Source organism: Neodiprion lecontei, chromosome 5 (assembly GCF_021901455.1).
Source record: "Neodiprion lecontei isolate iyNeoLeco1 chromosome 5, iyNeoLeco1.1, whole genome shotgun sequence".
Lineage (NCBI taxonomy): Eukaryota > Metazoa > Arthropoda > Insecta > Hymenoptera > Diprionidae > Neodiprion > Neodiprion lecontei.
In genome coordinates this window covers 32,506,844-32,519,334 of record NC_060264.1, presented here as the reverse complement: position 1 = coordinate 32,519,334, position 12,491 = coordinate 32,506,844, and the positions used below count along the sequence as shown (strand labels likewise).

The 12,491-nt window shown below is 35.6% G+C and overlaps 1 protein-coding gene across 17 annotated transcripts in view; it reads right to left on the bottom strand.

Moving 5' to 3' along the window:
- The window catches only part of LOC107225136 (ELAV-like protein 2), a 38,855-nt gene that overhangs the window by 10,607 nt on the left and 15,757 nt on the right, over positions 1-12,491 (bottom strand). For 6 of the 17 annotated variants that reach the window (XM_046741442.1, XM_046741441.1, XM_046741444.1 and 3 more), the window contains exons 2-6: positions 8,854-9,158; positions 5,947-6,068; positions 5,391-5,544; positions 2,649-2,687; positions 1,046-1,304 (exon numbers count right to left, since the gene is read on the bottom strand). In XM_046741442.1, the coding sequence (XP_046597398.1) occupies positions 1,046-1,304; positions 2,649-2,687; positions 5,391-5,544; positions 5,947-6,068; positions 8,854-9,049 (770 nt within the window). In that variant the 5' untranslated portion in view covers positions 9,050-9,158. The remainder of the gene's footprint in view (positions 1-1,045; positions 1,305-2,648; positions 2,688-5,390; positions 5,545-5,946; positions 6,069-8,853; positions 9,159-12,491) is intronic. The other 11 variants (XM_046741446.1, XM_046741453.1, XM_046741454.1 and 8 more) reach the window with 6 other exon arrangements.

Sequence of the window (12,491 nt, the reverse complement as noted above, 5' to 3'; positions counted from 1 at the left end):
TATAAAAAATTCAGACTTTCTATCACGTTATAAGAATTAGTTATAACGAACCAGGTCAGTAAAGAGATGAAGGAGTACGAACGGTCGGGGGGGGGGGGGGGGGGGGTTATTTTTTTCTTATCCCTACCGCATAGAATTGAGGAATATACAGAAAGCGTGGAGGAATAATGGAAGAGGTGCGTATAGGATTAATCGAATATTAATTGCAACCGACAATATATTCGATGGATAAACCATTTTTTTTTTTTTTCTGTTTTTACCAAAATAATCGACACGAGTTTCGTCATTTAGTTACTCCGAATCGCGGTAAGACCGAACGAAAGACTGCGACGATGAGGTTAGGTTGGATAGAAAAAAGAAAAAAAAAAAAACAAACAAGAAAAAAGCGCGCGAATTTAGATTTGAAATTAAAGCGAGTCCCTTATTTTCTTATTCGTCGAAATAAACGGTGCGTAAAAACAGATTCGTTGTGTAAAAAAAAAAAAAAAAAACTGGCAGAGAAAACGTCGAGGAAAGAATCTTTACCGATTTCTCGTTCTCCGCCTGAATCGCGATTGAAAATTGACGCGTTTGGACCAAACGGAGCGCGACGAGCGGAGCCCGATGGTTCAAGTTACAGCCGCAACGGTCAGCGCCAAAACTTTAACCGTCAATAACACAGAAACGCGAAGTCGTAGACAAATTTTTCGTCATACGAAACGGACGTATTTTGTTCCCCTTTTAATTATCCGAACGACGGATATCGGGACACGGACATGAGGTTTGAATGAAGTGAAGAAAGAAAAAAAAATCCAAAAAAAAACACAAAATACATCGACACAGCACAAAACAAGAGAAAAAAAGAAAAAAGAAAACAACTGAGAAAAAAAAAATATCAAACCAAAAGGGAGCTCTTATTGTCAAGGAACAGTGAAAAAACGAACGAGATAACAACGAACGATCAGCGGCGTATCGATTGATTATTTATGGTTTTTTTTTTTTTTTTTTTTGATTTTGTTTTTAACTTTCTTTTTGTTGGGTAGAGCGAGTAGAGGCGAGTAGGTACCTGGATAGTGGCGACAGTGGAATGTACCTGAAGCGGCCAGTTGGATGGTGAATCGGGCCACCAAAACGACGGGTTGCCTGGGGTGTCAAATAGGCGGCTAGGGGCGGTATTGCCTTGTTGTTGTTGCTCGGGTTGTTGGCAAACTTCACGGTGATAGGTTCGGTCGAGCCTTTCGGAATAGTTCCATTTAATTCTTGGATCGCCCGCTCAGCCTCAACCCGTTGATCGAAACGGATGAACCCGACACCTTTTGACAGGCCTGTCCATGTCACAGACAGAGGCAACAGCGTAAGCGAAGGGTTTATTTGTTAGTGCGTCAAACGCTAAGAAAGTCTCAACAATTAGGTGTATTAATGAGAAACACAAAATATTGTTACACGCGCCAGGTATCGACATTTTTTTTTTTTTTTTTTTTTTTTTTTTTAATTCGCGATTCATCCCTCGTTCCACCAACCCCCCAATTTATGCTTATTGCAATTGTTATTGTTAAATAGACAGCAGAATTGCACTGAGAATCGATATTTGCACTCAGAGTAATTCATTGTTATTTAATGAGAATAAATTGATCAAACTATCGTTTTTTTTTTTCTTTTACCTAAATTTTAACCAATTCAGGTTTTTTTTTCCCCCCTTGACCTTCATTCCTTCAATTTTGATCCCCAAATTTAGATGATTCTACCGAGACTTGATGCAGCGAAGTGGCAATAGATGGAGAAAAATTGTCATATGTCGATAAATCGATTGAAAATGCGAGAAAAAGAAAAAAAAAATAATTTTTTTTTAATTTTAGAAAAAATTAAATAATTAATCGGCACACATTAAAGGAAAGACAAAATTAATACACACGTGTATATATATATATATATAATAATATGCAAGCGAGTTAATTTGAAACACACAGAGGGAAGTTAGAAATACCTTGTAACATTTACTTGTACAGGAAATAATTGTATTAAAAAGAACCTATTTCGAAATGAAATAATTTTCGCAATAAGCAGAATGAAATGTAATTGAAAAAAAAAAATAAATAAATAAATAAAAATAAAAAAAGATAAGAAAAGAAATAATAAAAATCAAAGTAACCGTCGTCAAAACTACAAAACTTTTTGTTATAGATTTCAACTCCCTCCACTCTATCAATGCTTTAGGAAAATATACTCGTGTATGAAAATATTCTAACAAGTTTGTGAAACTCAAACAAGTGTATATATATGTATAATTTATCAGGTAATTATGAAGTGAGTGGCTCGGTGCGCGCATAAGTATGTATTCAATCTTGAATGGAGATTTCCCAAATTCTTTTCTTCAAACAAATGAATTTCAGCACTGACTATATATACATGTCTATTAAATTGGGTAACGAGTAATTAAATATAAGCATGTATACTGCATTAAAGAAAATTAAGCGTCATATCACGCGCATCTTGCTAGCTCAATAATAAACAACTTGGAAAAAAAAGAAAAGAAAGAAATAAACAAACGAAATCAATCGATTACTGAAAATAGGATTGCTTGTTTCTTTTTCTTTTTCTTTTTTTTTTTTTTTTATATGTTGTTGTTGTTCTTGTTTGATTAAAAATGAAAAATTATATGATTTACGTACCGGGCAAATTGTCTCCGCCGCCAGTCACAAACTGTCGTACTAAACAGAAACGGAAAATCATATCTCGTTATTTTTACAAAAATATACCATCTCTTATTTTTTAGCTCGCTCCTAACTAAGTTCGTTTTGATAAAAAATAAATAAATAAATAAAAAAATTAAACAAAATAAAACCCCGTCTTCGTAAATACCAGAAAACGAAACAACAGTAATATTAACTATAATAATAATAATAATAATCAGTGAGTTTTCTATTGGTACAGTAATTCAAATTGACGAGATTACCAAAAAAAAAAAAAATAAAAAAATAAATAAATAAAATGGCGACGACCGTAAGACAAAAAGTAAAATTGAAAGTTATCAATATCATGATTCGATACCAATGAGAAATAAAAAGTCACGGACTGTACCATTTTTTATATGCACTCGAGCTCTCAATCGGTAGATTCGTTTTTCTATTTAAAATTCATTCAAAAATGTGTAAAAAAAAAACAGTACGCGTCCTTTAAATTTATCAAATTATCAATATCAACGCGTGTAAAAAAAATTTCGCAAGCGGAAACGGAAACATTTTTTTGCTCACGCGTACGTAGATTTTCAATGTTGGACAAGATTCGTTTTGACATTTATGTATGTATTGTTTATGTATATAATTTGAGATTGTATACTGCATTATACATTGTTAGTATATTGCATTAAACATGTTAATTAGAAGCGAGCTAATTTCAATAAATAATTTATCATATTTGTTTTTTTTTTTTTTTTTCGTGCTAAGGTGTAGTTTCATTATTATTATTAGGTGGCAAAGTGGTATGTAATTTCACAAGTCTTATCGTTATAATATAATAAATATAATGTATAAGTTAGTTTAATAGTCATGGTAGTCATGGTTTGTTTTTCCCTTCTCTTTCATTGTAATTTTTGAAAATATATCGACGAGAATAAAAATTATAATCACGACAAGTATGCAAGTGTAATAACAATAAAAATAACAATAATAACAACTCAATCAGACGACGGAACCGTGAAATAAATGTCAGTGAAAATTAATTCTTCGTTTATACGAAATTCGAGTGTAAAGAAATTGAAAAAAAAAATAAAAAAAAAAAAACACACAAGAAACGAAATAACGGAAAAACAAGCAGACTTTCACCTTAAAGCCATGTTTAAACTTACGAAACGAGGCAGCTAAAAACTGAAGAGAACAGAGAAAAGATGAACAATGAAAACCATTGACGAAAAATAAATAAATAATAAATAAATAAATAACACGCAATATAAATATAATCAACATTAAAATACAGCGGCTTGAACTTAATATTAAAAATAACGATATAAACGACGAAGGCCATGAGGCTGGATTTGTAGCGAAAGGATGTTAATTTATGTTGGTATAGAATGCGAGGAAATAACCGAAGTACATACATGTAACAATAACAATAATAATAATAATAATAATAGCGAAAGAAACGTGATACTTTAAAATGAAAATTCAAAGGACGTGATGTGATGTAGTGTATAATATTTTTTGCAAATATTTCACAATCATCGGGAATATGTACGTGTAATAATGACAATAACCGAGACGTTGAAATCAAATTACTTTCACATAATTTATTACCATTATTTTTATGTACGTATGTGCGTGTGTGTGTTGTCCGTATATATATACATATACTGTATCAAGTGAATCAACTGTTTCGTGTATTATTTACAAAGAGCAAAGCAGCGGGAATAATTAATACGATATGCCGCAAGCAACTTTCAAAGTTCGAAGGAAATGAGAAACAAACAAAAAAAAAAATAAATAAAAATTTATACCTTTGAACCGTGTCGAAGAAATTGATTCTTACCGCCTCTCTCTACATTCTTTCAGAGTTTCGTTCAAACGTGTTTGAAAAATCCACCGTACACATGGAAAGGCGCACCGACCCACCCCCAATAAACATTTGAAAAAAAAAAAAAAAAAAAACAACCCCATGGCCTACACGCCTATCCTTATTTTACTCTATTTTACTCTGACAAAGTCATGTAATTCTATAATTGATTAAAATTATACACGTTTGAAATCTTTTTCGTTTTGTCGTAGTTTTTTTTTTTTTGATTTTTTTTATCTTTCTCTCTCTCTCTTTTCCGTCCTTATTTGATATTCGAGTTGTAGGGAGAGAGAGATAGAGAGAGAGAGAGAGAGAGAGAGAGAGAGAGAGAGAGAGAGAGATTTTCGATCGTCGCAATTCTCGAGTAATAAACGAGAAGAGTATTTTTTTTTTTTTTTTAAATATTTTCGCAGGGTGAAAAATGAAAAAAATATGAAAAGTAAATTTGTAACTTTTAGTCGAAACTGATTGAAAAGCGAGAAGAGATAAAACATACTCGTACTCATACCAATAACGCGAGAAACAAAAAAAAACGAAACAAAACCTGCGGCATAAGTTGTACAGTAGTTGGCTCGAATATCTGATCATCCTCCTCATCTCTTGTGTGCATATAACATGGTGTGTTATTTTTCATTTTAATAAAACAAAATAAACGAATAAGAAAAAAAAAAAAAAAAGTAACCAAAGCGAAAAAAAAGGTGGGGGGGGGGGTGAAAGTAAGCGTTAAAATAACATGATTTAATACATGTAAAAATTAAAAACGTAAATTAATATAAATATATATATATATTTTATATATATATATCTATATATGTCTGTATAGTCTTAATTTATTCAATTTATGTTTCATTATAGTTTTTCCTTACCGCTCATGTTGTCGCATAGTATACGCGAGGTTATAATCCGACCGTAAGGACTGAAGAGATTCTCGAGATCCTGCTGAGCCATATTTTTTGGCAATCCGCTTACGTACAGATTCGCACCTTTGATCGCCTCGCTACTCGGCCGCGCGTACGAAACCTGACGTTGCAGAGAAGAAAAAAAAAGAAGAAACAAATAAATAAATGAAAAAATAACGAACGGTTAAAAAAATTAATCAATCGATCGATCGGTTGTTCAAATTAATCAAATTAATGTATCAATTTTACACTATACACATTAATTTTTTTTTTTTTTTTTGTTTACAATTTTTACAACGAAACAAATCAAGAACAGGTCGAGGAAGAAGAAGAAACGCAAAACGATCGAGCAAACTTTTGAAAAGAGATACAGTAATATCGTATCAAAAGTAATTTGAGGACAGTTTTTGGCAGATTACTCTCTTCTTTTACCTAATTTTATTCCGACCTATTCTGTTATATTTTCTCTTTTTGATACTGTGTTTCGAATTCAATGTTTGAACAAATATTCTTAGCAACGGACCTTGATAGTTTTGTTCTGCAAACGGAGACCGTTGAGGGTATTGATGGCTTTCTCCGCATCCTCGGGCCGATGATAGTTTACAAAGCCATAGCCCAAACTCTGGCCTGCAACCATACAAACATCTGATACGATATATAGAAGTATGAGTTGATTTCGGCATAAGGGTATAAAAATCGTGTTCTTTTTTTTTTCTTTTTCAAGAATATATCGCATGCGTGCGTAAATGTTAATTTTTGACATGTGAACGTCTCAGTGTACTGCGTAATTATGAGAATACGAAAACGTCAATTTATTTTATTATATATGGAATAAATTCTGTACGAATTTCATACAAAAAATTTTCGAGGGAAAAACAAAAAGAAGGATTTTGTTCTAATTTTTTCATGCTGTTTTGCGAACGAGACGGCCGTGCGCGTGAGAAGTGACGAGTTTCGTCGTATGGCAAAAAGAAAAAGAAAAAAAAAAAAAAAAAATTACACGACGAAACAAGGCAAGAAAACGCAATGGTGAAAACCGAAACAAAAAAGAAAACTAAATATTAGTAATAATAGTAAAACAAAAATTTGACACACGTAGGAAATAACGTCGACGGAGTAGGTTTGGTGCGAAGTGACGGAGGGAGAAGGTATGTTGTTGTTAGTCGATGACAACGTCAGTCAACGGATCAACACGGTTGCCAGAATAGAAAAGAGACCCCGTGTTAATACTTGACATTATATGCATTATTCGGATATTTTCGGGGGGGGGGGGGGGGAATTATCTTTTTGTCAAAAGCGGAGAAAATAAATTGGAGACAAATTTCTCAATATTTTTTATACGAAACAGACAGAAATAAAAATTAAAAGTATTTGATTCGACTCGCATCTTATTGTGAATTTTGTCTCGTCAATTTTGAATCAATATTTCTATCGCGTAAGCTTGGATTTTTTTTTTTTTTTTACTCCATAACCATCATTCCAGCAGGTGGTATAATAGTTTATCATTAGATTTGGCAGATAATCATAAAAAAAAAAATTTAGGTTCACAGCTGTGAGTTTCCCGTCTTTTTGTTTTTTTTCTTCATCTCCGTCAATACTTTGTCTCATACTTTTTAATCCCGGAATGTTAACGCGTACAAATATTTTTACGAACGTTTTTGTTTTTATACGTAGAAGCTAAGAGTTCTCGGTACATTGTTAAATAAAAACGAATCAAATGACCCGTTCAATATTTTCATGGGAAAAAATTCGAATTTTAATCAATTGAAATCTACCGAGATAAACAGATTTCATAGATTACAGTAAACTTCTATACCGACTGACACTGCTGTCAATGGAACGTGAAATTATATCACATCGCGAGTTAACGATGATACTTGTGTATGTGATGTGTGCTTGAAAATTATATACCCTGACCTAACGTAAACTTGAATATATATTCTGTTATAGTCAGAAATAAAATGAAAGAAGAAGAAAAGACATATTTATTTATTTTCAAAATATAAACACAGGGTCGTCTACCGGTCTAAATTCGTATCAAGAGAAAGACACGAATATTCGCAAGTGTTGAATAATTAGACAAAGAAGAACGTTCTCCGTAAAGATCGGAATCTCCACGCTAACCAGGCGACTATGTATGTTATGCACGCGTTGTTTCCTTTTCACAATTTCTTTTCCCGTGTCTTTTTCAAAGCAGTTTTTTCACGGTTAGATAAAAATCTGAAATCTCGCTTCGGCGCAAGTTGTATAATGCAGCCACGCGTTATTATCATACACACACACACACTACGGTATCCCACGTAAATAACGTGATATAAAATTATCGGAGTTTTTCGCCTGACACACAGCTTCAATCCTAAACTATACGAACGCCCCCGCATATATTCGTTCTCGAAATAGCGTCGCGCGGTTTAACAAACACAGCATGAGCAGCGGAGGCAAAGAACACGAAGAGGCTCATCGTCTCTTGAGTACAGGATCGCGTCGCGACGCCCGGACATAATAAATATTATGCTGCACACAGCCGAAGAACGTCGCGGTATTACATATTACAACGTTCAATTACAAAATGTCGAAAAATTTCAGGGATAAGGTTTAAACGAGGAAATCAAAGTTACGGGAAATATTTTTCTAGTGAGATGAAAAAAAAAAAAAAAAAAATATCACCGCGAGACTTGTAGAGGATACGGCTGGCTACTCGAGTGAAAAGAGAGAGTGAAACGAAAACTACAAGAGAGAAAAAAAAAAATACACCACTCGATTCCCATCCTCGAACAGGCGGCGAGAAGTGGCCCATAATAATTATTCACGAAATATCGCGTTACACGGGCTCATTGTCCCTTCTCTTTATTCATTCTGTTTCTATATGCAAGAGGCACACTGCACCCGCAAACGTCCGGTTCGAATCTAATTCCACCCTCCCGCCACTACTAGGCGTTTTTCTTTCTTTTCGTTTCTCTTTTGTTTTGTTTTTTTTTTTCATCCGTCCACCTCGCAATTTTGAAGCGTTCTTGCCACTCGACTGCGGCTCCTGGTAAAAAAAAACCTCTTTCTACGGATTCTTCGGCGATGGCACGGAAAAAATATACCCACATTGTCGGTGCTTAACCGAGGCAGAGTAGCCGTAAATTAAGAATGAAATATATTTCCGTCATGCCAACTCCCGGGCTAAAACACAGCCTATCTTTGCATCGGCAATCGGTCGATAACTCGCGGTTTGGGTAGTTATTATTAGCAAAAGACAGGTGGAGGTCGGGAGGGAAGGATTACCGCGTTCGATTATGATCGATAAATTGACATTTTCCTTTATTCACTTTACTCGTTCGTTACGCTATTCAATTATTATTTTTTTTTTCTTTTTCTTTTGTTTTTTCCAGTTGGACTTTGAAACTTTGTAATAAAAAAATTGTCAATTAACGTAAATACTTACCGGTAAGTTTATCTCTGATGAGCTTGCAGCTCTCGACTTCACCGATGCTCGAGAACAAGGAGCGAATTTCCTCCTGCGTCATCGTCTGTGGCAGGTAATTGACGATCAAATTCGTCTTCGATTCCTCCTGCGACGTCTGACCCAGCGCCGAATTGCCATTCTGTTGCACCACTGTATCCATTCCGTTCGCCATCATTGCAATCCGTTGCTTTTTTGTTTTTTGCCTTTACTTCTTCGTTCTGTTTTTTTTTCCCCTCTTGTTTTCAAAGTTTGCTTCAGCTGCTTGCTATCTAGGTAGCGCAAATCTGCAACAAAAAATCAACGAAACCATATTTTTTAACATGAGGTTTAAAAATGTGTGACACGAATGGTAAGAAATACTTGTCAAAAAAAAAAAAAAAATCATTAATAAGCCGTTTTAGGGTTTTCAAGTGTAAAAAAAGGAATCGAACAAAAATAATGGCAAATATTTGAAGCACGCGTTTCGTGGTTTCGAGTAACGACTCGTCACACACACGGAGACATTTCTCTCGCAGAATAAATTTCCACGAACGTCAGACAAAAGAAGTATGCAAATTTTCTTAATTTTTGTTCGACATTTCTCAACGAGGGGATTATATACAGTCTTCAGCCTCGTGTGTCTTATACCTATAGATATAATATTATGACTGTAATATAAGAGATTATATGCCAAAGCACACACATAACACGTACTTCGAGTGAGTTATAACTTACTCTTAAGGTTCGGCTTTAACGAGGTTTTAAGCGAACATAAATATATCCAACAATAATATATATTACAGAAATCTTACATTTAACGTCTTATGGCCCCGTCCATGCACAGGGTGAAAAAGAGAAACTTCCCGAAACGAATAAGGTATTCCTACAATATTATAACTTCGTTCTCGACGTTGCTAAGTAAACAAATATACCTTCCTACTTACCTACCTAACCTAACCATACTCGCGTCTAGTCTATACATGTTCATACGTAATGTACATATAACATAAACACACAAACCATCGATCGTCGCATTTATTACATTATTATATCTATATATCGACTAAATTATTCATATACGTATGTCATATACCGCATGTATTTACTTATATATGAGGTACAGTAATGTTCATTATAAATGCCCTGAGCTTCCAGCTAACTTGTTTGCTTTCCGAAACAAAATGCGAGTCGCGATTCTATACGAATTTTCTGACAATGACTGTCGAGGTAGCCGACGTGGGAGATTGGGAGGCATATAATTCATATAGAATCGAACTCGTATTTTGTTTCGAACCGCAAACAAGTTAGACGAAAGCCCGCGGTATTGTTGAAAATTATTGTACGCGCCTCGAATGAGCTACGAATAAACCTCGACGCAACTATGTACATTATCATCATTATTATTACGTCGTAGAAAATATATTTGCCCACATTATGTCACACGAATTCGTCATTGTTTAAGTTACTTTCTATCTTCTTTTCATCTATCTATGAATATAATAATAATAAGAATAATAATAATGATGATGATAACAATAATAATAACAACAACAACAACAACAACTCTCAAAAACTATCCTGCCGCACGTCTATTTCATGTATACTCATTTTGGTGTCCCGACAAAAAAACGATCCGGGCCAATTTAAAAATTTGGGGGGGAGGGAGGGAGGGAGGAGGGGGATTAAGAGAGGGTCGCCGAACGTCGACCCCTGCCAGCCGGCCTTTAAAGGGCTCCCCAGGCACTAGGAGCCCCCCTAGGCTTGGCTAACTCGTCGACGAAGCCCGGAGGGGTCAGCGCCCCCCCCCCCCCCCCCCCCCGCCCCTCTTTTATCCATCTGCCATCGCAGACTTTGATATATACATCAGCTGCATACACGGGGTAATCATTTTCATTCTACGATACTTATATAACACGTGCACACACACTCTCGCGCGCGCATACGCGAAGGATACCGTGTACGATACGTATGTACATACGATGTGGAGATGGGTTCGAATGCGGGGGGATACGATGATTCGAAATGCGTGGATGAAGAAACAAAAAAAAAAAAAAAAATTTCAAAAAATATTTCCGCACATTCTTTTCTTCTCATTCCCAGTGGTGATGAAAATTACAATTTCTCCACCTTCTTACCCCGTCTTTGATGATGTTGCGGACACTGATCGCGACGCATCACTGACGTCTATATATATATATATATAGTATATATAGGTGTGTGTATGTATATATGACTGTACGTCACTTCTTTTCTTTCCACCCTCCCGCCACACGCAGTGTTGTCAGTGCGAAGCACGCGTCATTCTTTGCATGACGTATACACATATGTATATGTACATCACACGTCATTCCCGTGTCCAATTTTTTTCCGTTAACCCCGTCGCCAAGCTTATTCTCCCCCCGGTCACCCCTTGATATCTGCATGATATTCTTTTCCCGTTTTCCATCTTTGTGTTGTACAGACGTACGAACGCGTTCTCTTTGTTTCATACTCGTTTCTGTTTTCTTTACAGTGTTTTTTTTTTCTTTATTTTTTTATCATTTTTATTTTTCATTTTTCGTTTCACCAAAACTTTTCCCCATCTTTCTTTCCGCGTCGAAAGTTTTCACAGGCATCAGCTGCTAGTCTTCTATGCATATGTGTATAACGTATGTACGCTATATATGCATATGCAGCGAAAAAGGGGAAGGGACAGGGAAAGAAAAACTAGAGAAGGGCGACCCGACTTCCCCGGTGAAACAGCCCTCGTGGAATTTTTAATCGAGCCGATTACTTGCTGCCCTCGTGTTTCGCCGTTGTCTGCACGACTATAGTCGTATATAGGTATTATTAAAACACGTGCGTATTAATCGTATGTTGCACATGTACGTACCCCACATACGTATGCGTAGAATTACATGAGCGTTGTCTAACCGGACTACGTCACTTGAAGTTATTATACATTTTTCACCGACTATTTTTCAAAAATATCTCTCACGTTCATATGTTTTTTTTTTCTACTTCTGGGTTCAAATTCAAGGTTGTCTGACATTCACAGCATTTTCGAAAGACGTAAAGAAGCTCTCATTCGATCCAGCGTCCATGTTTCTTTTCTCACTTTACTAATTTTCCGTGTACGTACGTGGATAAAAAATCTTCCAACTGCACGGTAAACTCGAGCAGTGTATGCTTGCTGATTCTTGCAATGGGTGTAATTGTTCAGTATTTCATTCTCGTTGTTGAACAAATTACAAGCCTTGTGCGCAAAGTATAATATAAATACATAATTTCTTCTAATAACCAAGATTCCGTTGGATTGAAATAGCGCAACGAGGAGTACGGGTGGCATGGATGTCGGTTGAGAGGCGGGTGCGTCAGTGTGTTACACACATGCCTGTGTATACCCAAGAATAAGAAGCACGCAATATCTATTTTGCGCATTTTCCAGGAAACGGACCCGACGCCACCAACGTACTACGCTATATACGTATATGCAAGCCGCCAGCCCCTCGCTTTATAACACCACACGTGTAATCCAGACATATAAGTGTTACTCGTCAAGAGTTACGTGTACTGTACGTATTAACGTATTTCAGATATTATTCTACACCGTTGGAGCAGTGAATTACGTGTGTGTGTGTGTGTGTGTGTGTGTAACG